This window comes from Bidens hawaiensis, unplaced genomic scaffold (assembly GCF_021521415.1).
Source record: "Bidens hawaiensis isolate Kalapana, Puna unplaced genomic scaffold, B.hawaiensis_p1.1 tig00024818_1, whole genome shotgun sequence".
NCBI classification, from domain to species: domain Eukaryota; kingdom Viridiplantae; phylum Streptophyta; class Magnoliopsida; order Asterales; family Asteraceae; genus Bidens; species Bidens hawaiensis.
The window spans coordinates 190,637-217,327 of record NW_027493929.1 but is presented as its reverse complement, the minus strand read 5'-3'; the positions used below and the strand labels follow the sequence as shown (position 1 = coordinate 217,327).

Below are 26,691 nucleotides of genomic sequence, written 5' to 3'. Positions count from 1 at the left end.
GACCACTCGACCAATCTCATCCACTTGAAAATTCGTGTAAAAGTTGCTAATTCTACTTTCTAATAGAGTCGTTAGTTCAGCAGCTCTCGGAGAGAATTCCATGATTCTATTTATTTTGGATATAAGAGGGAAAACCGCTTTCAATTTCAAAGAGCTCTATTTCCGCTACAAAATGAATCCATGTAATAACAGTATAGAACGGAAGGCTTCCTCCCAGTACCAACTGATAATTGGACTCGGAAGTTGTAAATCCGTGAGAACTTCGGCTAGAAGAGAGGGGTCTAGCGCGCCCGCCTCTTCTTCGCCAAGCAAGTTCATATGATTGGGATATCCCGACTTCCAATTCTTATACCCGCTTTTAAAGGTAAGATATCGACCTTTGATGGGGGGCTCTCACAGGTCTACCAGTGTCTTCCTTCCACACAAGTTCTACCAACGCTTCCCGGTTATAAGATCCGCCCCAGCCAAGTCGTCGACCGCTGCGGTACCTGAACTGAATGCTCTGAGGTTGAAAGGCAAGTAGATAAGCAGATTCCTACCTGTATTTTTATTGTCTCGATTCGTCCACTGCTGCTACTGATAAGGGAAAAGGTTATGAAGTTGACTTCTTTGCCTTCTTGAAGGTGGTTGGGCATTAACCAACACAACAGTGAAACCCGATCCAGCTTTCGCTCCCTCCGCTTCCTCAGGGCCCTCACTTCCTCACTCAACTCACTCAGACGCTCGCCTCACGTCACTTCGCTCGCCTTGGGAGGAAGGCTACTGACGGTAGCGAATCTCAGAATACGAATAAGATCAGAAAGGCCATCATAAGAGCAAACAAGGCAATAGCTTCGGTTAGAGCAAAGCCTAAAATGGCATAACCAAACAATTTAGTATCCAATTACGGACTCCGTGCTACTGAATGGATCAACGAACTGAATATCTTTCCAATTCCGGCTGCAGCTCCAGCGATAAAATTTTTTCAGGAACAAGCAAATTAGAATTCTTTTTGTCTCTATTTAGAGTTTTTCTTTTATGTCTTGGAATGGATTCATCAAAATGATTCTTAGCAACATTTTGGGGGTTTCGGTATCTTTGATTACTTTGGTGCTTACTTTTATGAACCAATGAAATACCTATGATTTGATACATAAAAAACTGTCCATCATTTTTTACAGATAGACGGGCAGGTTCCATAGTACCAACCGAATTCACGTCCGTTTGAACCTGGTTAATATGTAATACGAATGGTTAAGAGTAAAAGGTTATAAAGGGGATTTTATTTAAATTAATATAAGTTACTGAGCCGTTAAAAGGAAATAGAAATTAATGTTAGAAGAAGAAGAAGAAGAAAGACGATAAGATAGAAATTGATCAGAAGAACACTCGTTGATGATCAGCTGACAGTGGTGACACCGGTCATGTGCCAACACTCACCAATAAATGCATGGTCTCACACGTAGCCCTTATTAATTTCTCTTCCACAGTCGGTAATCAAATGCATGCATGCAAATTATTAATTTGTTATCATGCTTCAACATATATATTAATAATTAATAACTTTATATATATAGCGATTGAGCTCTCATGGGAATCTTGTATTTTTCTTGCAATTTTTTTATAGTTATCGTAGTGAATATATATATATAATGTGGAAACTGCAGATAGCACAAGGAGGGAGTCCATTGCTCCATTCGGTAAACGATCACCTGGGCCGTCAATACTGGGAGTTTGATCCGACGCTAGGCTCTCCTGAGGAACTCGCTAAAATTGAGAAACACCGAAGGACCTTCCATGATAATCGCTTTGAAAAGAAACACAGTTCTGATCTGCTTATGCGCACTCAGGTACATTTATAACATGTTTTAGATATGTTATAAATATTGTTGTTACATTTTTGTTATTGCCAGTTATCTTTTTCTTTTATTGAAAAACTCTAGTTTACAAAGGATGTTGTTTTCCCACCAAAAGTGAATGTAAAAGATGATGAAGGTATCACAGAGGATATAGTAACAAATGTGTTAAGAAGAGCTATTGGTTTTCATTCAACCCTTCAGGCAGATGATGGACATTGGCCTGGAGACTTTGGAGGCCCTATGTTTTTACTGCCTGCTCTGGTAATTAGTCTTATCTTCAATCTAGCCCGTTTTGACCCGACCCATTTTGTCTACAGAAACTATTTCATCAACATATTGATGACAATGTTTAATGAGTACTCAGGTATTTACTCTAACCATTACTGGCACACTGAATGATGTTTTATCCAAAGAGCATATACGAGAGATACGTCGTTATATTTACAATCATCAGGCATGTATCTCCTAAATAATTTACCTTTTATTGTGTTTTCAAGAGTCATTGAGATTGTAATCATGCAGTGCAGAATAAAGATGGCGGTTGGGGTCTGCACATTGAGGGTCATAGCACCATGTTTGGTAGTGCTTTGAACTATGTTACATTGAGATTGCTTGGCGAAGGGGCGAATGGCGGAGGAGGGGCGATGGAGAGGGGGCGGGAGTGGATTTTGGACCATGGTGGCGCCACTTACATAACTTCATGGGGGAAGTTCTGGCTCTCGGTATAATTAATATTCACTTTTAGTTGATCTTGTTTATTTGAATCTAAGTTACCTATATGTTTATTGATCTTATATGTTGTTAATAATAGGTACTTGGTGTATTTGAGTGGTCTGGAAATAATCCTATCCCCCCTGAGATGTGGATCCTTCCATATTTCCTTCCGGTGCATCCTGGTGAGTACGTGATTTGTCTTCGTTATTATTAATTATGAAAATATAACTTACTTATGTTTCTGGTTTTCTATTTTGAGAGTTCTCCTCCATTGTAATCGCATTACTTAGTTAATTTAATTCGATACTATTTTACAAAGCTTTTAGAAAAACATTTCAGGTAGGATGTGGTGTCATTGTAGAATGGTGTACCTTCCTATGTCATACTTATACGGAACGAGGTTTGTTGGACCTATCACATCCACAGTTCTAGCCTTGAGAAAGGAGTTGTTTACTATTCCCTATCGTGATATAGATTGGAATGATGCACGAAACCGCTGTGCCAAGGTTTGTACATGTTCCATCAGGCATCCCAGATATAAACATACTAGCCTTGGATGTTGAATCAATTTTGCTGGATGCGATTTGTATACTTACTTAAATGTACGTCAATTTTGTCGGAATGACGTATTTTTATTATGTATTTGATATATAATTTCGTTTGTCTGTTTATTATGTGACCCGACCTGAATCAATCGATAAGTGTGGTTTACACCGGCCATGTGGTCTTCAAGGATCTGTTAGTGGATAAATTTAAATCACTTGATTCCATCATACTACTTTTAAGATAACAAATCTTATTTGCAGGAAGATCTCTACTACCCACACCCATACATCCAGGACATAGTTTGGGCAACTCTTAACAAGATTGTGGAGCCCGTACTCATGAGATGGCCCGGGAAGAAGTTGAGAGAGAAGGCTCTTTGCACCGTTATGGAACATATTCATTACGAGGATCACAATACTCGCTATATTTGCATAGGGCCAGTAAACAAGGTAAATAACTTGCGGTTATTATTATATGTTCAAAGGATTCTGATTTTAAACCTACATGTTTTATTCAGATGTTAAATATGCTTTGCTGTTGGGTTGAAGACCCGAACTCAGAGGCTTTCAAGTTACACCTCCCACGAATACCTGATTATCTGTGGCTTGCGGAAGATGGCATGAAAATGCAGGTCTTGATCACATTCTGTAAATATGTTGCTAGCTTGTTTTTACTCTTGATCTCGATCCGGTTGACTTTGCAGGGTTATAATGGTAGTCAAGTATGGGATACTTCACTTGCTGTTCAAGCAATTATTTCTACTAATCTCATCGATGAATTTAGCTCGACGCTGAAGAAAGCACACGTCTTTATAAAGAAGTCACAGGTGAAACTCACTGATTATAAGCTTTTAGTTGTGTTTGCTTCTTTTTAATTGTTTCTTTCTTTTATATGAAGGTATTGGATAACAGTTATGGCGATCTTGATTATTGGTATCGTCATATTTCAAAAGGTGGCTGGCCTTTTTCAACCGCAGACAATGGATGGCCCATTTCAGATTGTACTGCACAAGGGCTAAAGGTATGTATTTATCATAAATTCAAGCTGTGATCAGTTTGTTAACTAAACACATGCTTATTTGCTTTCTGTTAGGCTGTACTTTTGCTCTCAATGTTGCCGTCAGAAATTGTTGGTCAGCCGTTGGATGCAAAACAGTTGTATGATGCCGTCAATGTCATTCTATCCTTACAGGTTATTCTTCTTAATTAGGTTTCTCTAGTGTTTGTTTCCCCCTCGGTCCACTGTAATTACACAAAATTCAGTTAAAATGTAGTCCATTACTTTTACAGTTTGCAAGAGTGCTAAATGTCTGACTGACATATGATCATTGCAGAATCCTAATGGTGGTTTTGCAACATATGAACTAACAAGATCTTACGGATGGTTAGAGGTATTGAATGTTTGGCTGTAATCGTATAAAGTATCCTCACAGCATAGTTTTAATGCTCCTTTATATTCGTAATCTGACTTTCAGTTGTTAAATCCTGCTGAAACTTTTGGTAACATTATTATCGAACACCCGTAAGATATCAAGGCCTCTTTTCTTTTTTATTTTATTTTTTAAAAATATACGGATGTTGATGCGTATCTACCTACGTGTATGATCTTTCAGAGACGTGGAGTGTACTTCACCTGCAATTCAAGCTTTGGTGGCATTTAAAAGGTTGTACCCTGGCCACAGGAGAGAAGAAGTACAACGTTGTATCGATAAGGCTGTTGCGTTTATTGAATCAATCCAAGAAGCAGATGGTTCATGGTTTGTTTATTGTACCCTCCTCAAACCCTACCGGTAGCTTTAGCTATGGGTGAGAGTTTACCGTGTTTGTTTGTTGGAAACTTAAAAACATTTTGTTATATTTTCACTAGGTATGGCTCATGGGCAGTTTGCTACACTCATGGGACATGGTTTGGAGTCAAAGGGTTAGTGGCTGCTGGAAAGAATTTTTCCAACTGTGCAAGCATTCGGAAGGCTTGTGACTTTTTGTTGTCGAAACAGCTTGCGTCGGGCGGATGGGGAGAGAGCTACCTCTCTAATCAGACCAAGGTCAACATTGGAATTTCAAAATTTATGTTCGATTGTTTCTCGTTTGTTGATGTTTTCTATATAGGTGTATACCAATATTGAAGGAAATCGCTCTCATGTGGCAAATACAGCGTGCGCTTTGATGGCTCTCGTTGATGCTGACCAGGTATGCATCCCGAGTCAAGTGCCAATCATCAGTCATCACATGTTATTCATCAGGGAACAACTAAACAAACACCAATGGCAAACTAGTTAGACGCCACTGAAATGCCATACAAGTCGTAAGATATGGTGAAAAATTGTCATACGGGTCGTATGAGGGGTAAATCATACAACACATGTGACTTTTTGACTGGCACAGAATTAATTGATGTGTCCCTGACAAAGTCATACTCTCAGTGTGACAATTTTTCGCCATCACACAACCCGCATGGCGTGACAAGGGGCTTGGTGTACACTGTTGAGGTGGTATACCAAATACCAATAGCATGACCCTTTCTTAAATAGGTTAATTAACACAACAACCCGTACAAAACTGGAATAAAAGTTATATGTGTTTTATAAAGCCAACCCGTTTTAACAAACTCCAACTTTTTTCAGGCCAAAAGAGATCCGACGCCGTTACACGCTGCAGCACGAGTGCTGATTAACTCTCAGATGGAAAATGGAGATTTCCCGCAACAGGTAAATCAGTCCTGTGGCATTTTCATTTTGCTAGACGCTATGTTTAAGAGAACACAATACTTACTGTGACTATGTTCAATACTTGCTGTATTTAATTCTCTCCAAAAAATAATGTAGGAGATCATGGGGGTCTTCAACAGGAACTGCATGATCACATATGCTGCATACAGAAACATTTTCCCCATTTGGGCGTTGGGTGAATACCGCTGTCGAGTACTTCAGGGATGGTCACAAGTTAATCTTAGATTTAAATCTTTTAGAGTAAAGGAGGTTTTAAATACTCTCCTTTTGTGAAACCTGTCAGCATTTTAACTTTTAAGCAACTGAACTGGTGGTTCTGTAAAAAACTAAAACTGAGATTTCTGTATCAAATAATTGCTTCTATATTTTGTTTTTGTTTTCTTAAATATAGATAATTATATACGCATTCTTAACTGAAAACTAGCTTTCTGCCTTTAAGAAATACTAGGTATTACGTAGTAGTTGCAAAAGAAAAATAGCCATTTCACATTAACAGAAAAACAGGAAAAACATTCAAACAAATGATTAAATATAGCTTGGTCCTAAAATGGTCACTGGGAAAGGTTATGAGAAGACAAGAATCTTACATATCATGCTATAGTTGTTGAACGGGTCATGTTCTTGGGTTGACGAGTCGAATCGGACAAAAATTTTTCACGAACCTGATGATTGTGTCAACACCTGATGATCGTTTAACTTAATTTAATTTGTTTTATTTTTTGCAGATTAATACCTTAGATTTATAACCAAAATACAAATGTGTATGAAACAAATACCGTCTCTTTTTTAGCTTGTAAATTTAAGGCATAACAGAAACACATTTAAAAAATGATAAAAAAAAAAGAAAAAGAAACATGAAGTTTGTGGGTTTGACACGAAGTTTACCCCAAGGTCCCGAACCCATTTAGATTAACCAAGACCCGTGAATTTCGTGTTAAATTCATGGCTAGTTAGAAATTCACCCTTATCTTAAACCATTTGCTATCACTCTGTGTTCAGGCACATTTGTGTACATCTACTTAAATGAGCATTATTCTTTCTGAATAAGGCATGTATACAGTAACGGTTATACATTTATAATCACTTACATCGTGTACAGTATAAATTCTAAACTCCATCTATATTTGTGTTGACTGACCTGTATAATATGTACACTACATTTACAAGCAATTTGGTAAAAAAAATATTCTGAATGGAATCATAGGGCCTTCTGATCTAGCCTTTCGTTCCAATTCAGGCAACGAATCAAACTGCGAAACCAATCACCCGTTTGGTCAAACTTGTTGACCGTTGGAAGCGGATGCTGACTCATGCATATACGCACCGAGTCTCCTCTCGATAGCTGCTGCCTTCTTTTCCCATCAAATGACACCCAAGCATTACTTCGAGCATCCTCCGGTATCTGCCATTAAAACAACCAAAATGTCATATTCCCAATCTTTTATAATAAAGTCAAACCGTGTGAGAGTTGACTGGCCTTTAATTCAAGACGCGCAGAATCAGGAAGTATAACGGGCCTAAATGAGAGCGAATGCGGACAAATCGGTGTAAAAAGCATGCACGGAACATTTGGATGAACCTGCATTCAAACAAAAATAAATAAATAAATACATAAATATATAAAGAGTAAATTACGCTTTTGGACCCTATGGTTTGGCATGTCTAACCCTTAAAGTCCAAAAAGAAAATCTTTCAGCATATCATGGCCTGAGGTTTAAATTTTATAACTCTTTTTGGAGTGAAAAAGTTATAAAATTTAAACTCTAAGCCATGATATGTTAAAAGATTCCTTTTTGGACTGAAGGAGTTAAACATACCATATCACATGGACCAAAAGCATGATGTACTCCAAAAAAATAAATAAAACGACCAAACAATATCTGTTTTAGCATACCATGGAACCACCTGCGGCTGTAGAGTAAGCTGTACTCCCTGTAGGTGTTGCTACTATGACTCCATCGCCTTGTACCTATTCGGTCAAATATATTATAGGTCAAACGGACCGGAGATGACGTGGTAGATGACAGATCATCAGACCATGATTCAACAACTCACCTTGGTAATAAGACGGTCATGTTCATAGCACTCAATTTTAGAAAGATACGGGTTGGAACCACGGTCAACCACAACCTCGTTCAAAACATCAAACACTTTTCCGGGCATTGCTTTCCCGTCTCTAAATATCTCACAACGAAGACGCATTCTAAGAGTTATATAAACTCCTTCTAATGTGTTATTTCCATGAATGACCCGTTTCAGATCTTGGTTATAGTCTTCAAACTGTACCACATAAATCTATTAACATATAAAAAAATGGTCTTTTTAGTTGCATTAAGTTGAACAAGATGCTTACAGCATGAGAAGTGAGAAAACCAAGAGATCCAAGATTGAATGATACAACAGGGGGGACTGCACCCCGAAACAAGTTTGAAGCGTGTAGAATAACACCGTCTCCACCCAAACATGCAATCAGATCTACCCTCTCATGAAGATCACTATATAAAGGTGATGAAATGGCAGGTCAGGCTACGGGTTCAGTTCAAAACGAGATAGTTTATATACAGGTCACGTCAGGTTGAATTGACCCGGAAGGCTGGAACACTTTTTGCCCAAAATGTTAAGTTTTCTACCTAAATTATTATAATATAATTGAAAATTTTATGTTATTTTCATGATTTAGAAGGTTTAATGTATTAAAAATACACTTTTGGAAACTTTACATGCTTTCCTTTTAGCTAACTTTTGTTACATTAGAATTGTTTAAAAAGCTCACTGCTCTCTTGAATTTCACTTGTTTGAAATGGCCATCTCTAATTATATGATGAAAATACCTAGTATCTTAAATGTAGAAGGTCTGTACAAACCCGAAGACTGGTATTCTTGCAAAAACATCCTGGACCTCGGGTTCAAAAGTATAACCCATAAATACCTTTTTCTTTTATATATATAGACACACAAACACATATCAATATGTGTGAAACAAAATATATGAAATTAGTTTTAAGAAAATAAATGAGCTCGCTCGACAAGCCACGAGCCGGCTTGAGCTTTTTACGAGCCAAGCCCAAGCTCAACATTTCAGCTCATTAAGATAAACAACCCAAGCCCAGCTCAGGTTGTAAGCAAGCCGAGCCCAAGCCGGCTCAGCTCTGCTCATTTACAACCCTGTGTTGCTTTTACCAGTTAGAGAGAAACTTAGCACAAATCGACCCGTTAGAAGTAGGTGGCTCAAAATTGCCATATCTAATTTATATGATGAAAAATTATATATACCTAGTATCTTGACTGTAAAAGGTCTGTACAAACCCGAACCCGGGTATTCTTGCAAAAACATCATGAACCTCGGGTTCCACAAGAACATTCATATTCTCTTGGTGATACAAGAAAGAGGCAACCTGTGTTTCAGTCGATAGCATTCTTAGGATTGATATTATAAAGTTCACCTTTCAAAAAAAAAATCAAATATACCTCTTTAGCTTGTTCCATTAACTCTTCACCGAGCTTCTTTAACAGTAACACAGTTTTCGGTGATGATTTCCACATCAGCATCTGCTGTTGTGTACTAGGATGAGTGAAAGCCAATGAAGATTCAGTTACTTTCTCTCTAGTACAAGAAAATCCATCTGTTCTCACTAAAAACATCTCTGCTTTCTTTCTTGATTGCACCCTCACAACACCGGTTGTTGAAGCACACATGTTTCCCTCAACCGAGTCCCCATCTTCATTGGTTAAGCCCTGTAAACTATCCATTTGTGTGACACCTTTCGCGTGCCTGTCTGCATCATTAAATTCTGTCAAACTGGAATTTGCATGATCACGATTGGCACTGTGTCCAATGATATTAGATAAGCTTAAACTTCCATTGCTTGCTGAACCATATGTTGAATAACTTGACTCATGATTGTTGATGCTGAAAACCGACCCGTTGTAATTAAGTGTCTTGCTTGATTTCATTTGTTTCTCCAATCTTTTGCGTTCGAAAGTGAAATATGTCGAAGGGGAACGTGTTTTATTATTAGAAAACACGGACATTTCTTTTCTGGAGAAAACATTGCAGGGTGGTAACTGGGATTTAATAGGATTAACACTGAAATCTTGATCATCATAAATATTATTCAACGGTTCAGTATAAGCCCCGTTACTGCTTTTATATTCGTTACTTGTGGTTAAAGATTCTTCATTATCTTCTTCCATCACTACTGATGAAATTTGTGGCTTCTTTTCTGAAATTTTATTGTTACTCGGTGAACTGAACCGAGACATGTATTGTCTCCATCTAGAAACCATTGCAGACGTTCTCCAAACGCCTTCTTTACTATGAAGATAAATCGGTTTCTTCATCGAGTCGGTAACCAAGGTTGAAAATATCTCAACCTGCTCGGTTGACGGTGCAGTCCCCACCTCAACCGGAAGCTTGACCAGGTCAATCTTCCCAGACGAAACCGCATCTTGCAATGCGCTTTCATAAAACACATCATTCACGGTCTCTGCTCGAAGATCAACAACCGTTTTAAACCCATTATCAACCAACCACTTTAAACTTTCCTCAGTCAACTGACTACCTCTCCAAAATGCAACTTCAGAATCACTCGGTTCAATATCTTCTTTTGAAGTAGATAAATAAACTGGATTCCAGTTAGCAAACAACGATTGAGGCGGGTAGTCATCTCCACGGGGAAGACCCGAGTCATAACAAACGTTTTTCAACCGTTGAAGCTTCCTCCAAACGACTCGGCTTCTTGAATCATCCGGAGTCAAAAAGATTTCAAGAGCAATGTGTAAACTTTCACAATACCGTTTCATTTCACGTCTGAAAATAGCTAGTGGTGGAAGGTTATCTTCCATCGTATCTACATCTGTGACATTAAATGATTTCATGACCGACGATCTGCCGGATAACAGATCTTCACGGCCTTTATTCAGCATGCAGATCATGCAACCGAGAACAGATACTATCTTGTCTTCAAGTAATGGTTTATCTTCTGATGGGAAAGCATACGAAACACTGCATTCGCCTGTAAGTGGATTGCATAATGTGTCCATTAATGCATTGTGCAGGCTTTCAGCAGCTCTGAAAATTCTACAGTACGCTTCGACTTCGGCTATGTCTCCTGGAAGCGGGCCCACCCAAGGCAGTTGTGTCAAATTGTGGGATTGGTACGTCTAAAAAATTACAAACAAAGTGTTAATGTTAGTCAAGGGTAGTTTAGTCATTTTTGGTGCCGATTGTAACGGGTCAGGTTGGATTAACATGTCACGGTTTTTATAGCTAATTTGCGTGTCAAATATGACTGTAATAATCATATCAATCCAATAGAATAATTTGTGTGTGTCTTTTTAAGCAGTATTATATTAATCCGTCTGATCTAAGAGATAACACAAACTAAATCAGCCCGTCTAATGACCTAAGCAGCAAATAGCTGTGTGTGTATGTGTGTGTGTTTTTTGCCTTTAAGATTATAGACATCAGTGCGTCAAGTGTGATTATAGAAATCATATTATTCCATTAAAATAATTTGACTGTGTCTTTTTAAACAATATTATTTTAATCCATTTGATCTAAGACATATAACACACAACCTAAATCGAGCCGTCTAATAATCTAAACAGCAAATAGCTGTGTGTGTGTCTTGCCTTTTAAGGTTACTCAGTGTGTCAAAGTATGATTATAAAAATCATATTATTTCAATTGAGAAAATATTGATCCTTTTATATATAACACAAACCGAACTACATCTGGATAATGGGTAAGCGAGCAACAAGCTGCGCCGCTATCCCCTTTTGAATCGCAAAGCCTATTCTACTAAATATAAATCCTTGGTTCCTCGGGCTCTGCGAGTCACTGTGACCACCTTCTGCACCCGCTCCAAGAAGCGAACCGCCTCAGGAGCTAGGGATCCAAAAGTGTCGAAGGCAAATGGAATGAACATGTGCTGATTCTCCAAACACAATGTCTCATGCTTAGCAACCTTCCTAGACTCCGCTCTCAAAACCGCATGTCCCGGTACGAAGCCACTTTCTCTCAGCCCCACCAACGGGGACACCCCAGTGAGGTCAACACACACATGCTTAACCCCTGCCCAGCCAACCACAAGAACATCCGCAGGACGCAGGGTAGATCTTCCCTCACGCGGATCAGTCAAAAAGTTAACAGGTGCCTCTTTCTTGGCTGAGATCCCGGCACGTCTAAGCACATCCCATAACACATCTCTAACCCAGTCATAACGATACTTGAATCCCGGCAATTCCTTACAGTGGAGGGCATGCTCACCGAATCTATCCAAACAAGCTTTTTTACAAATGGGGCATAATTCATCTGGAGGGTAAAGGGGAATCATAAGCCGGTATTTAAGGATGGCTCTGCCACTACACCTATATATACACAACTAAACCCTAGCTAACAGCCCATAAAAGGCCCATGGGCTCTATCTAACCAAATGGGCTAAACCCTAACTAAATACAATTAACACTCCTCCTCAAGTTGGAGCATAGATGTTAATCATGCCCAACTTGTTACAAATAAAATCTATCTGAGCTTTCCGGAGCGGTTTAGTTAGAATGTCTGCTAGCTGAAAATTTGTCTTCACATGAACTGGTTGAATGGAAGGAGGATCAATTTGTGTGCCTACTACCTGATCTCTGATAAGGTGGCAGTCGACTTCAATATGTTTTGTCCTCTCATGAAATACTTGATTCTTGGCTATGTGAATAGCTGACTGATTATCACAGTATAGCCTCATCAAGTCATTAGAAACAACCCCGAGCTCTCTGAGAAGACGACGAACCCATGTCATCTCTGATGTTACATCTGCCATGGCTCTATATTCTGATTCGGCACTCGACCGGGAGACCGTGTGTTGCTTCTTACTCTTCCATGATACAAGGTTTCCCCCAACAAACACACAATATCCGGTGGTAGATCGTCGAGAAATTGGACAACCTGCCCAATCTGCATCTGAGAACCCTGATATTCGACCATCTCCTTCTTCCGTGAAGGCACCTACACGACAATGACCCTGATCAGAGTATAATATGCCCAAGCCAGGTGAGGTCTTAAGATATCTTAAGACACGAAGGGCAGCATCCCAGTGACCGGTGTATGGTGTAGCCATAAATTGGCTCAGAACACTGACAGTAAAGGAGATATCCGGTCGTGTGACGGTTAAATAATTAAGTTTACCAACCAGCCGTCTGTATCGCTCAGGATCTTTCATTGGATCTCCTTCCTTTGGGAGGAGTTTCTTTGTAGGAAGCATTGGTGTATCAACAGGTTTACAACCCAGTAAGCCACATTCAGTTAACATATCAAGAACATACTTTCGTTGGGAGAGAAGTATTCCTTGTGGAGAGCGGGATACTTCTATGCCAAGGAAATACCTCAGTCGACCTAAGTCGCTTACCTGAAACTGAGACTGAAGAAACTGCTTGAGTTCGGAAATCCCGACCTCGTCATCACCTGTGATTATAATGTCATCCACATAAACAACTACGATAATCCTCTTCCCTTTCTGGTGTCTAAAGAAGACAGAGTGATCGTAGGCACTCCGCGTCATCCCAAACTGTCCCATAACACTAGAGAATCGACCAAACCATGCTCTGGGAGACTGTTTAAGACCATATAGAGAACGACGTAGTCTACAAACTTTCGAGGCCTCCTCCTCAACGACGAACCCTGGGGGCTGCTCCATATATACCTCCTCCTCAAGAACACCATTAAGAAAGGCGTTCTTGACATCAAGCTGGTGGAGCGGCCAATGATTAATGGCAGCAAGAGCAATGCAAATACGGACAGATGGCATTTTAGCAACCGGAGAGAAAGTTTCATCGTAATCAATGCCATATGCCTGAGAATACCCTTTTGCAACCAACCGAGCCTTTAAGCGGTGTAGGGAGCCATCCGGGTGTAGTTTAACCGTAAACACCCAACGACAGCCAACAATACGCTTCCCTTTAGGAAGTGTTTCAAGATCCCATGTATGATTGGACTTTAGAGCCCCGATTTCATCTTCCATAGCCTGTCTCCATCCTGGGTGAGCGAGAGCGCTCGTCACATTTTTGGGAATCGGGTAGGAATCAAGGGTAGTGGTGTACGCATGAGATTCAGGAGATAGGTGGGTGTAGGCAACATAGTCCTGAATTGGGTAACGAGTACATGTCCGGGGTTCCTTGCGAAAGGAAATAGGTATATCGGGAAGTGGGGCACCAGGAGGATCATAAACAGGTGTGTCAGAGGTTGGTGGATCGGGTAACGATGTAGTAGTGAGAGGTGTGGATTGCTCAGATGTAGGCGGAGTGTCGGAGGGTATTTCGGGGTCGTGGCCAGGTTGTGAATCAAGAGTCGCTGATGTTTGACCCCTACCCCGCCTAGCATATGTGAAAAGCAGTGGCGGAGATTCTGTCGGTGGGTCAGAATCAGTAGAGATTGGATCGGTAAAAGGAATTGACACAGGAATGGTGGGGATGAAGGGAGATGTGGGTATATCGAGGTCGGGAAACGGGTCAGAAACAGGAGTGGAACACTCGGGAAAGTAAGGAGACTCGTGAAAAGTGACATCGGCACTGGTAAAGTATCGGTGAAGTGATGGGCTATAGCATCGATACCCTTTTTGAACCCGTGAGTAACCAAGAAAGACACAACGAATGGCTCGAGGATCAAGTTTGATGGTTTTTGGACTATGGTCATGAACATAGGCGACACAACAAAATACTTTAGGTGCGAGAGGAAATGGATCATCGTTGGGAAATAGTATAGAAAACGGTGTTTTACCATGAAGAACGGTTGAGGGCATGCGGTTAATCAGATATGTGGCAGTGAGAACGGCATCTCCCCAAAAACGATGAGGAACACGTGATTGGATCATGATTGTGCGAGCAACATCCAATATGTGACGATTTTTGCGTTCGGACACACCATTTTGTTGAGATGTATAAGCACACGATGATTCATGAATAATGCCGTTGGTTTTTAAGTATGAAGAAAAGTCGGTGGAAAAATATTCTTTAGCATTATCAGATCGTAAAGTTTTAATGGTGGTGTTAAATTGGTTTTGAACATAAGCATTAAATTCTCGAAATATGGAAAATACCTCACTACGAGATTTCAATAAATAAACCCAAGTAGTGCGAGAATAGTCATCAATAAAGGTAATAAAATATTCAAAACCCAACGTAGATTTGATAGGGCAAGGACCCCATACATCAGAATGCAACAGTTCAAAACAAGAACTGACTCGATTGGGCACCCTAGGGGGATAGGGACGCCTGGTATGTTTACCAAGTTGACACGACTCACAATGAAAATTAAAAGACGAAAGTGGTAAATCTGGTCGCATTTGCCTCAGAACTGCTGTAGAGGGATGACCTAACCGACAATGAGCCTCCCTGACAGCGGAATCACATAAGTTTGCTACAGGATGCGAAAACGGGGATATACGATAGAGACCTCCTGATTCAAAACCAGTACCAATTACCCGATTTGTTCCTAGTTCATGAAAAACGCAGTGAGTTGGGTAAAAGGTCACAGAACAGTTGTTTTGTTTGGTAATCTGACTCACTGAACAAAGACTGGTAGGAAATTTAGGAACAAATAGGATAGAAGACAGTTTTAGGTTTTCCGAGTTACTGATGGATCCTATGCCGAGAACGGGACATGAAGATCCATCGGCAAGACGTACTGGTGCATGGGAAACATTTTGAAGACTAGAAAAAATACCCCGATTCCCAGTCATGTGATGTGTGGCTCCAGAATCAATCACCCATGATAAGTCAAGGCTAGAAGGTTTACCTGAATGTGCCGAGCTGGTTTGAGGATGAGGCAACTGGGAGGTAAGAAACCGTTGAATAAGATCATGCTCCTCTTTAGTAAATGTATACATGTATGTATTTTCGCCCATAGTGATACACGAAACTGAAAATTGACTGTGAACAGTAACAAGTGCGGGTGGAGGGCAGGAACAGATTCCGGCTTAAACAGTTACTCGTCGTAGTGGGTTTCAACTCAACGTTATGTAGTGGCTTAAACAGTAACAAGTGCGGGTGGAGGGCAGGAACAGGACTGTAGTGGGTTTCAACTCAACGTTATTCTTAGGTCGCTGGTTCGAATCCGGCAGTGAACAGTGTTTTCCGGCTTGAACAGTGTTTCCGGCGATGAACAGTACCGGTGAACAGTGCTCGCGTGAACAGTGCTCGGACAGAACAACAAGGCAGGAGCTTGTTTCAGATCTGAAGGCTGCTGGTGACGGCCGGTCAGACTCAGGTTCGGGTCAGATCGCGGCTAGGGTTTGGATCGAGAGCCGTAGCTCTGATACCATGTAAAGAAATGGTTTGTAGGAAAGTAATGTTTATTACTTGAAGGTGTGTCTAATACATAAGCCACTACACCTATATATACACAACTAAACCCTAGCTAACAGCCCATAAAAGGCCCATGGGCTCTATCTAACCAAATGGGCTAAAACCCTAACTAAATACAATTAACACCTTACAGTGGAGGGCATGCTCACCGAATCTATCCAAACAAGCTTTTTTACAAATGGGGCATAATTCATCTGGAGGGTAAAGGGGAATCATAAGCCGGTATTTAAGGATGGCTCTGTATTCAACTGCCGACATCCGTTGCCCAAGACCTTCAATGGGCACAACAGTCAAAAAATCCTAAATCCTGGGCATGAGCCCCCTTGAGACAAGCTAAAACTGCCTTTTGTCTCGGGGTCATATCGAATCGCTCCTCCAAATCATGTACGTGTTTACCATAAAGAGCACTCGCCAAGGTTTGTTGAGGTTTCTTGGGGGCGGTCTCCTTATCAGTAAAACCGCCTATATCAAGGTTTGGGAGAGTTGTTCCAATATTACCAAGTGCAAAAGAGTAGTCAGGATCTACCCCCGTAACACCAGCGTTTCGCAGGACGTGGTCTTGCAATTTCCACGACTGAGACCTGGAAGCCACAAATGCATATGCGGAGACATCCTCAGCCGAGAAAATTCCTAAGCCTCCACAACGCATAGGGAAGGAAGCCAACCTCCACTGGAGGTCCCCAAAATGCGGTCCTCCACACACAACAATATCTTCAATTGCCCCCCGCAGACCCGCATCAAAGATAGACACAGCCACTTTGACATGTTCAGGTTGACAAGTCCGGAGCCCAAACACTAACTTAGCAACCCCCATGCACGAGCGTAACAAAAGGAGCTCACTTTGGGGGTCCCTCAGGTCCGGCAGGCGTTTCATAAGTTCAACCGCCCTCAAAGCTCTTTTAGTTGCCAAAGACCGAATAAACCCTGCATCCCGACTAACCGCTCCCCCCAAGAGTTTAACTCCCATCGCAGGGCTGCTAATCTCTCCAGGGAATAAACCCGACACTTTCTTCGAATCATCACATGACGGCCAAAAAACCTCTATTTTTTGAATATTAAGCCTAAGCCCTAGAGACGCCCCCTCTGAGCGAATAATGCCCAACGCTCTAGCGACCTCCTCAGCCTTACCAATAATAGTGCCATCATCTAAATACCAAGCATGGAAGGGCAAGGGACAGGTCCCCTGCACCCTAAGGATGATCGGATGAAGGACCAACGCAAAAAGAAGAGGGTCAAGGGGGTCCCCTTGCTGCACCCCAGTAAAAGCCCCTATATGAGTATCCCCCACATATAAACGGGCGGGGCGGGCATATAAAAATTGGACCCATGGGAAGATGGATGGACATATGCAGCTAACTTCCCTGAGAAGGGTCGTCCGATCCACCTCGTTGAAGGCGTTAGAAAAATCAACAGTGAGCATAGCCAGGGACCCGTCAGAATGAAACGCGCTCAAAAATCTGTTAGCACTATACAATACCGCTTCTGCCCCATTAGGGATCCCAACTCCGAATTGGAAATCCCCTAGATAAGCAGCAACCTTTTTCCCTATTTTACTCATAGCGACTTTCGAAACCAATCTTCTCCAAATGGCCCCCACTGCGATGGGTCTAATTCCATTGTCAGGCTTCAACAGGGGGGTCAACAGTGCCGAAGCAATGAACTCCGCTGGAACTTTTGGACAAAGCCCCCCAAGCCATAAGTTGACAACATCAGTGATGGCCTTTAAGAGCCTGGAGGCGGTCGGAGACCCCTGGCCACAGAAAGCGTCTAAAATATGTTGGGCCCGCAAACCATCTCTCCCACAAGATGTACCTTTCGGGAAGGTTTTAATACATTCCAACACACAATCACCGTCCACCTGCAAGGTTGGTTCCGATGGCACGACGGAGGGCATGGTCGGAGGGTCCACCACAGGATGTTTATCAATCAATGCTCTCAAAGTATCCCCCCGGCAGGCGCGACCCCGGATGAACACAGGACTTTGATCTCCGCTGTGTAATGGCCGTCCGCTACCTTCCGGAGGCACTGCTTGATATTGCCCCCTCTCTCTTCTTTATGTTGGCAATCCCACATCACTGGAAGTTCAAGGAGCGGTAGCACCAACTCTTCTAAACCTGCCCCATCTTTCCAAACAGCCAAAGCCCGCATAATGGAGCTATATTGAAGCGATTTCCAGTTACCGGACCTTCGTTCTTGCCTAGTAGCCGGTTTGACAACACGTAACGTGCAACGAGGCAACAACAAAAGTTTAACCCAAGCCTCAATAGACCTCGGGTCAAAAATACACTTTAACATCACCATATGTTGTATCTAAACGACACAGAGATAAAACATAACCTAAATCGACCTGAATTAATATTATTATTAATGGTTAATAAAATTAGGTAAAAGTGGCACCTGAGAATCCAAGCCAATGTTGATGGAGAAGGGATTAGAAAGCTCGGCACCGGCAGCAGCAACGACAGTGATACGACGTCGTACAGACCTGGCAATGAAACTAATGGATCGTTGAAGGTGATGTGGTATGGGGGTTAATGTGCGTAGAATGGAAGCAGTAGTCATGTCGACGATGAGCGAGTGGCATGACGACATGCCACACCATAGAAATGGGAGATGTGTGTGTGTGGATTGAGAAAATTAGGAAGTGTGGATAATAACAAGTATTTTGTTTTGTTGTTATGTTGTGATTTTTTGACATTTTCATGATTCGTGGATTTTTCAGTTATCTCCATTTCTGATGTTCTCCTGTTTTGATGCTGACAAGTGGACAAGGGGAAGCCAGACAAGTTTCAACATATCTCCTATGGCTGCCACAAATAACTAAAACATAGTTACCATATTATTTCACATGTTTAAATGAATTTGTTCTTTAACATGAATCACTGACGGGACAATTGTTCATCCGATTATTGTCTTTCTCTAAGTACAAAACCTTGGGGTACTAGGCTGGTACGTCTTTGAATGAAAACTCGTACATCAGCCCTAACATGGAATCCCCTCAAGAGAAAACTCATCATAAATGAGAAAATCTCATAGCTAAACCTGAAACATTTATTTATTTTTAAATGCATATGTATAGGGTGTTAATCATTTTTATATATTCTAAAGGTATATTTTTAATGAAAACATATATACATTTTTAAGTGGTGCTTTAAAGATATAATAACCGAAAAAAAAGGAGATTACTTTGTGGTTATGTGCCAGTTTTATACTTTTATATATCATTGTCAAAGCAACATGTGTTTATGTTGTCTAATTAAAAAGTTCTCTATTTCAAATTTGAATTTTTATCGAATGGCCATTTCCACAATTCAAACAATTATGGTAACTTTGTTTTGTTTATTCTCACAATTATCATCGATATATGAGGAAAATGATTATACTGTATATAAGGGCCCATTTTGTAGTTCTTGCTCAGGACACCTGAGTCTCAGAAATGGCCAATAGCATGTAAAGTCCCATGTGATCGAATAACCCCCAAACATACTAAAATCACAAAACCTCCTATGTGATTCAATAACATGCGAATACCACGTAAACTCTCATGTAATCTAGTAATACACCAACATACTAAATCACATTAACTATGTAATTTAATCATACAATAGCTATGTACACAGCTATATAGAGTTATTTCAAAGGAAGTGTAACATTCACATGACAAGACGTATGATGTAACCAAGCTTTCCACATACATACTCCTAACTCCCTAGATGTTCACATAACAAGGTTATAATGGTGCTTAGTGAAAAGTATTTTCTTAGTTAAATGATGAAGAGTGAACATTAATATAGGATTAAGATGGCATCGACAAAGATCATCGCAGAGTGAAAAGTACGGCCGGTGATCTTATTTAAGACTATCGCATGACACATTCTCATCCTCACCACAACCAAATACCAAACAATAGCTTTCTTTTGATTTTGAAGTGTGTAATTGGTTTTCTTTTAAAACCATCCATATATGTTTATATAATTTCCAAACACTTCTATTAAAAAAGGCAACGAAAGAAGAAGGTTGGTAGCTTCGTGTACGCTAAGGATTGACATTTTAAGTTTTAACTACTTTATATATTTTAAGACTTTAAACTTTAAAGAAGCTTCTTATGGAAACATTCAATTCGTGAAGTCTTTAAACCAAATGAAATTTACCCACAAGTCTCCGTCCAAAAGCTTTTATTACATAATTTTTTTTGAATTGGTCCTCATTTCCAGAAGATGTTCATTTTATTCAAGAGTGAAAAGATGTTTATAACATATAAAAAATTAAATTAAATTAAACTACATTTGTTTTCCAAAATCTATTAAAGTTAAATTTCCACTTCTATAATTTCACCAATATTAAGTTAAATTGCAAAAAAAAAAAAATTGCAAAATTTTAGAATAAAAAGCTTTCTTGAATCCGGGCAACGCTGTAATAGTAAACAATAGAAAAATCATACAACGAAATGTTAAAAGTTTTATGATTTTGAAAATTCGAATGTTAAAGCCTATTTAAAAGCTTTATTCCCTTTTAACACAATGACCAAATAAAGTCAATTATAAGTATGGTATAACAAATCAATATACACGCCATCAAATTAGTCGCAAAATATTAAACTTTAGGCAATGTACAAGTCAAATGAGAATACAAAATGATACCTAAACAACTGACTTTTATTGGGTAATAAAATAATTTGTTGACTGTTTCTGGAATACTTATAACTTCTTTTCAATCTAAATAAGTAAAAAAGAAAATTGGTGACTACAATTAAAATTACAAATGTATCCTAAAAGATGTTTGTTTTTTACTTTTTATGTATACGTCACGTGTAAAAATCGACTTGTATATGTTATATAGTATTTGATATAGGGATGAGATCGACCAGTATCGAACTAGTAACGAAAAATCATCGAAAATACCAAAACTGAAAACATGAAACAACGAATACCGGTACCAATATCAATGGTGTACGCCTGTACGGTCGGTATCGGTTTGGTTCTGGTACATGAAGTTGGCATAATATCTTCATCCTTAATTTAATATTTGCTTTTTATATGTTACACTGTTAAATGTGTATTTTTAAAATCTTTTGAGGTTTTCCCTGTTATCACTAGAAAGATATTGTTAAGTATTTGGTTAGGTGGTGGTTTAGTTATGTTAACATATATATAAAGCATACAAAGTCCCTGCTAATTACCAAACATATCCTCCTTCCATTAAGTGAATACAATGGCTTCTTCCATATCTTCATTTGCTTCCATCTCTACCATGCTAATTGTTCTTGTGTTCATGTTTTCGATGGCTAAATCAGACTTCGATTTCAACATGCCACCTATCAATTCTCCTTTCCTCGGTAAATTAATTCAGCCATACTTTGTATACATATTAACAAACAAACAAACAAACAAGCGTACCATGTATGATCCCACTAATACAGAGTATTGGCAGGACCCAAAGAATATGTCATGAGCGCAAACCTTACCTCTATCTTTGACGATAGATAGAGAGAGGCTGCTCCTTTTAAGACCCCGACTAGTCCAAACACTTTTTTTTCTTTTTGTTATTACCTATAGAGTATATTTTGTATACATGCTAATCAAGATATATGTATATGTTTGAATAGATGATTTTTGTGGTAAAGTCAACTGTGGAAAAGGAAACTGCTCAGCAGATGGCACTAAACCGTTTGGTTTCGTCTGCAAGTGTGATCCCGGATGGCGCAGAACTCGGTCTGAAGATGATGACGATGATCATGACTTCCTTCCATGTGTCATTCCCAACTGTAAGATCAACCATTAACCGTTAAATGCAAGTAACTAGCTGTTTTGACATTATAAGTAACCTTAATATGTTGTTTAATTTATTAGGTACTCTTGACTACTCATGCATGCCAGCTCCTCCACCGAGCCCTCCGATCCCTAATAATAACTCTCTCTTTGATCGTAATCCACTTACTCGTTAAATTTCATGATTTCAGCATAGTTTATGTTTTTTTAGGGTGTTTTTATTAATGTTTATACGTTTTTATGGCTTGTTTTAGCTTGTTATTGGACATACTGTGGAGAAGGTAAATGCAACCAGGATAATACATATAAGCATACATGTGACTGCAACCCAGGATACACGAATCTCATGAACATCTCCCACTTTCCGTGCTTCAGCAGTTGTACGATTAACCTACCGTTAATTCTTTACATATATATAACGCGAGTTAGTTAGATCTTTGAATAAACGTTTGAGTTTGGAAACAGGTGCAATTGGAAACGATTGCAATAAACTTGGAGTACGGTTGGCAGACACGTCATCGCCAAGTGGCTCTTCTGGTGATCACAATCAAGGTGAGACAACTGGCTCAGAAACACCAATGTTTTCATAACTGAACCAGTCATTTTTACCGGTCCACAGGTGGGACCGGTTTCAAAAGCCGGATGAAGTGGTGATAAATAAAATTTAAGTTATAAAGATAACTCTGAAAACATTGGGAACTAGTCAAGGATTGGCTGATTCTTCAACCTTATGAAAGTTACATGTGAACTGCAAACTATATATTATATAAAAAGTCAAACATTGTTGTTGACTTTTGACTTTTGGTTTTGCAGGCAACAGATTTCTTCCTGGAGGGTTTCATTGGATTGGAATAATAGCAATGTCTGTAGCCATGGCTCTATGGAAATAGGAAACGTGTTTGGGTTGTTGATTGTTTTGTTTGAGAGGTCTTGTTGGTATTTGTTTTGATTTATATATATACGGTATACATGTAGATGTGTCTATTATATATTGTTTGTGTATATAAATAAAATCTTTTGTATGTAGAAATCTTAGAATCAATAAATGATAAATAAATGATCAACCCAAAAGAATATAACCAAACTAATTAACTAAGGGAGGTCGTACCCTTGCACGAGTAGCATAACCGCGCCGGTACACCGGCCATCACCCTTGAACCAAGTTCAGGTTTAAGTCACGGGTTTGTTCACCGTATGGTTTGAAGAATGTAGCCGTTATCCAAAGGTTCTATAGCCTTTTAATAATTAAAATAAATTTAGTTAGTGTTAAAAGTCAAATACTTTTATCAAATTTTACATACACACAAATAATATGGATGATTCATGAAAATTATTCATTCCACCCCGTGTTTACGATGATGTATTCTCCACCAATAGTAGACTTCTGTTTCTCTATAATCTTGTCAAACAAGCCAAAGATTCTAATTAGTATTTTTAAATTTTTTTGTGTTTTCATATTGTGATGTTTTTTTTAATTATGTTATGTTTTAATTTAACGAAAGTTTAGCTTAGTTTATTTCTATAAATAAATGTATAATTTAATTTTAATAAAAAAGTTGTTCATTAACCATCTGTTGGTATGTTAAAATCTTAACGAACGAACAATGTCTCATCCGATTCAGTTCATTTACAACCTTAAACATGTGTAACGGTTTAACTAACGACACGATTATTTTTTATCTGATATAAAAAATAAATGGATGAATGTGATCGGTTAGAGAAACATGTGAATCTCTAGGGACTAAACTTGTAACCCCAAAAATTTCAACACTCGCTTGGCGCCTCCACCTTTGCCGCCCTCTTTGTTAAGGGTTGTAATGGCATGTGGCGCTCTCTTTGTGGGTTTTAACTAGCAACTTAGACAAACAAAACAAATGGAGTTGGATGTTGGTAGAGTTAAACAAATTCTCTAGGGACTAAACTTGTAATCCCAAAAATTTCAAGGGACGATTGATTTAAAACTGAATTCCGAAAACCCTAAGAAGCTAAAACCCTTTTGGGTCTTCTCTGTACACGCCAGTTGCAGAGATAAATTATTATTATCACAGTGAAAACAAAGCTACAAGACAACACACATATGGCATAACAAAACACAATGGTTTAATATGCAGAGGTTTTTATCTCACATTTTAACACCTTATCCCTTCAAGGTTTAATAATAATAATCCAAACACCACCAATTCTACATTTGCCTCCCTAGGGTTTATCAAACACAATCCAATTCCAATGCCGTCAGCCGCCGCCGGTATGGCTACTGCTGTAGGATGTACAAGCCCTAAAACTTTTAATATTAATAGTAGTAGTAATACATGTTTGAATTCGACTCGTTTTGTGTCTAGTTCTAATTACACGTGTCGTGGTTGCCGGTGTGTTATGGATAGTGGTGGTATGGTTCCGTCTAGGGCTTGGGCTGTGTTAAAGGAGAATAGAATTGGGGGTAAGGTAGCTTGGTTGCATACCTCTGCTTTTCCTCATAATGAGGTTTCGCTTTCGGTTTCGGCGACGGGCTCTGAGGATAACAGTAGTGGTGATAATGTTAATGTTAATGATAATGATAAGTCTGTGAAACTGAATAGGAGACATAGGGGTTTTGGTGGTGGTGGTGGTGGTGCTTTGCAGTTTGGAAACCCGGATTTACTGACGATTTCGGGCGTGGGCCTGAGAAATTTGAGGAAATTGGTTGAGAATGGTATAGGAGGTGTGGCTGAACTCAAGCAAATCTATAAGGACAAGGTACTTTTTTATTCTTTTAGATAATGTAATTTATGGGCATGTTTGTTGTAGTGTATTGTAATTTACATGAAAAAGATGCCTGCAATTTGATGAAATATTCTATGGGTTGCTTATAGGAGATTTTTGATGTTGTTTGTGTAGTATTTGAAAAAAGGGTATTTAAGTAATTTTACAGCTTCATATGCTTTAAAATCATGTTACATATATGGTCATTGACTCAAAGTATCTTAGTCCTCAAATCTTGAAACTTAGTGATTGCTGTAGGGTTTTTCATTTTGTTACATGTGTATATTTCATATTAGTTTTTCATTATGTTTAGTTTTTTGGGGAATCAAGTTAGAAGATGGTTGAGTTTTTGAGAGGCTCAGTTGGCATCATACACAGAAACCATGCTGAAAGTATAACCACATTCATCAAAGAGAGTGTGGATGAAGAGCTGAAAGATGACCGTGTGACCACCGCACCACAAAAGAAACGGCTTACTTTCTGTGTTGAAGGGAATATAAGTGTGGGAAAGACGACTTTCTTGCAGAGAATTGCTAATGAAACTCTTGAACTTCAAGATCTTGTTGAGATTGTTCCTGAACCCATTGGCAAGTGGCAAGATATTGGGCCTGATCACTTTAACATATTGAATGCTTTTTATGCCGAGCCAGAAAGGTATGCTTACACGTTTCAAAACTATGTGTTTGTTACACGACTTATGCAGGAGAAGGAGTCGTCGAGTGGAATTAAGCCTCTCAGATTAATGGAGAGAAGCGTTTTCAGTGATAGGATGGTATGTATATTATGTTTTAAGCTTCTAAATCATTATTGAAGTTTGTTATAACTATGAAATCTCTAAGTTGACATTTTTTGTGTTTAAAGGTTTTTGTGAGAGCGGTACATGAAGCGAAGTGGATGAATGAAATGGAAATTAGCATCTACGACTCGTGGTTTGATCCAGTTGTTTCATCTCTTCCGGGTCTTATTCCAGATGCTTTTATCTATCTCCGGGCCAGCCCGGATACATGCCATAAACGAATGATGCTTCGTAAGAGATCAGAGGAAGGTGGGGTCCCTTGATTTTCTTCGTGATCTGCATGAAAAGCATGAAAGTTGGCTTTTTCCGTCTCAAAGAGGAGATCATGGAACTCTATCTGTTAGCAGCCCTCTTGGTCACATGGATGGTTCTTTACATCCTGATATTAGAGACCGAGTGCTTTATTTGGAAGGCAATCACATGCATTCAAGCATACAGAAGGTAGTTTTTAATCTTTTAATTTTCTCAATGCGACCTTTTTAACAGTTATCCTACATATCTTATCGTCTCTATATGCTACACAGGTACCTGCATTGGTTCTAGACTGTGAGCCCACAATAGATTTCAACAAGGATGTCGAAGCCAAAAAACAGTATGTTTTTCTAATCGTAATTAACTTAATGATTACAAATAGAAAATGTACTAAAAAGTGCTAATTTTCAGCATTCATGTCTTTTCTTTTAGATTGATATGAACATATTTCTCTATTTTATATGCATGTTAAGGTATGCACGCCAAATTGCCGAGTTTTTCGAATACGTAAAGAAGGTTAAAGAAGTTCCTACTAAAGGCATCGAAGCAGGCAACAGCAGGAATGACCAATCACAGATACTACTTCCAAATGGAGGTTTGTGGGTCCCACCAAAGCGGGAAAATTTATCTAAATCCTTGAAGTAACCGGATTTCACGCCCTTCATGCCTGGACCAGGCTCTGTGTAGTGCATATTGCTTGTAAAGAGAAGTTTAACCTCCCCATCATATTTTGTGCTCGTTTGTAGAACAGAACTTGACTTGACTTCATGTAGAATGATTGTAGTTTTTTTGTCAAATCTTTAATGAAGGGGTTTTTTTTCTTGTCAAATCTTATAAGTTTGTTGGTTCAGCCATGCTTTTAAAGTTTTATCACATTCTTAGATCGATTTGTTTTGTTTTACCATGAAAAAGTATGATAATTTAGAAACGTTTATACCCCATGTTTATCCATATACA

At 39.3% G+C, this 26,691-nt stretch overlaps 3 protein-coding genes and 1 pseudogene across 4 annotated transcripts; 3 read left to right on the top strand and 1 right to left on the bottom strand.

Annotated features, from left to right (window-relative positions):
* The first annotated feature begins 1,631 nt into the window (after positions 1 to 1,631).
* Positions 1,632 to 6,139, top strand: LOC143570044 (cycloartenol Synthase-like). The gene is made up of 18 exons (XM_077055803.1): positions 1,632 to 1,829; positions 1,923 to 2,099; positions 2,203 to 2,292; positions 2,366 to 2,560; positions 2,650 to 2,734; positions 2,892 to 3,058; positions 3,359 to 3,547; positions 3,616 to 3,729; positions 3,802 to 3,924; positions 3,996 to 4,118; positions 4,191 to 4,289; positions 4,432 to 4,488; positions 4,573 to 4,619; positions 4,711 to 4,854; positions 4,965 to 5,142; positions 5,207 to 5,287; positions 5,722 to 5,805; positions 5,923 to 6,139. Exons 1-18 carry the CDS (start codon positions 1,632 to 1,634, stop codon positions 6,097 to 6,099), a joined length of 2,328 nt encoding a protein of 775 aa, XP_076911918.1. The 3' UTR covers positions 6,100 to 6,139.
* An 872-nt stretch (positions 6,140 to 7,011) lies between these two features.
* Positions 7,012 to 18,973, bottom strand: LOC143570043 (NAD kinase 2, chloroplastic-like). The gene is made up of 7 exons (XM_077055802.1): positions 18,577 to 18,973; positions 9,295 to 10,989; positions 9,100 to 9,221; positions 8,180 to 8,321; positions 7,882 to 8,106; positions 7,721 to 7,795; positions 7,012 to 7,405 (listed from the first exon to the last, which is right to left on the bottom strand). The coding sequence occupies exons 1-7, from the start codon at positions 18,769 to 18,771 to the stop codon at positions 7,268 to 7,270; spliced, it is 2,592 nt and encodes an 863-aa protein (XP_076911917.1). The 5' UTR covers positions 18,772 to 18,973; the 3' UTR covers positions 7,012 to 7,267.
* A 2,246-nt stretch (positions 18,974 to 21,219) lies between these two features.
* On the top strand, positions 21,220 to 22,911 carry LOC143570042 (uncharacterized). The gene is made up of 6 exons (XM_077055801.1): positions 21,220 to 21,514; positions 21,785 to 21,943; positions 22,029 to 22,103; positions 22,202 to 22,327; positions 22,413 to 22,499; positions 22,761 to 22,911. Exons 1-6 carry the CDS (start codon positions 21,391 to 21,393, stop codon positions 22,835 to 22,837), a joined length of 648 nt encoding a protein of 215 aa, XP_076911916.1. The 5' UTR covers positions 21,220 to 21,390; the 3' UTR covers positions 22,838 to 22,911.
* A 1,003-nt stretch (positions 22,912 to 23,914) lies between these two features.
* Positions 23,915 to 26,683, top strand: LOC143570040 (uncharacterized; annotated as a pseudogene). The gene is made up of 5 exons (XR_013141847.1): positions 23,915 to 24,680; positions 25,000 to 25,458; positions 25,548 to 25,923; positions 26,007 to 26,074; positions 26,208 to 26,683. The product of XR_013141847.1 is annotated as an uncharacterized LOC143570040 (transcript).
* The last annotated feature ends 8 nt before the right edge of the window (positions 26,684 to 26,691 follow it).

What these genes read in the sequence shown, in the direction of transcription:
- LOC143570044 (XM_077055803.1), top strand. Translation starts at nt 1,632, where the DNA reads ATGTGGAAACTGCAGATAGCACAAGGAGGGAGTCCATTGCTCCATTCG. An exon ending in GTACTGCACAAGGGCTAAAG is followed by an intron (nt 4,119 to 4,190) that starts GTATGTATTTAT and finishes GCTTTCTGTTAG; the next exon opens with GCTGTACTTTTGCTCTCAAT. An exon ending in ATGGAGATTTCCCGCAACAG is followed by an intron (nt 5,806 to 5,922) that starts GTAAATCAGTCC and finishes AAAATAATGTAG; the next exon opens with GAGATCATGGGGGTCTTCAA.
- LOC143570043 (XM_077055802.1), bottom strand. Translation starts at nt 18,771, where the DNA reads ATGTCGTCATGCCACTCGCTCATCGTCGACATGACTACTGCTTCCATT. An exon ending in ATGACCGTCTTATTACCAAG is followed by an intron (nt 7,796 to 7,881) that starts GTGAGTTGTTGA and finishes TTGACCGAATAG; the next exon opens with GTACAAGGCGATGGAGTCAT. An exon ending in CAGCCGCAGGTGGTTCCATG is followed by an intron (nt 7,406 to 7,720) that starts GTATGCTAAAAC and finishes GTTTGAATGCAG; the next exon opens with GTTCATCCAAATGTTCCGTG.
- LOC143570042 (XM_077055801.1), top strand. Translation starts at nt 21,391, where the DNA reads ATGGCTTCTTCCATATCTTCATTTGCTTCCATCTCTACCATGCTAATT. An exon ending in CTTTCCGTGCTTCAGCAGTT is followed by an intron (nt 22,328 to 22,412) that starts GTACGATTAACC and finishes GTTTGGAAACAG; the next exon opens with GTGCAATTGGAAACGATTGC. An exon ending in TTCTGGTGATCACAATCAAG is followed by an intron (nt 22,500 to 22,760) that starts GTGAGACAACTG and finishes TTGGTTTTGCAG; the next exon opens with GCAACAGATTTCTTCCTGGA.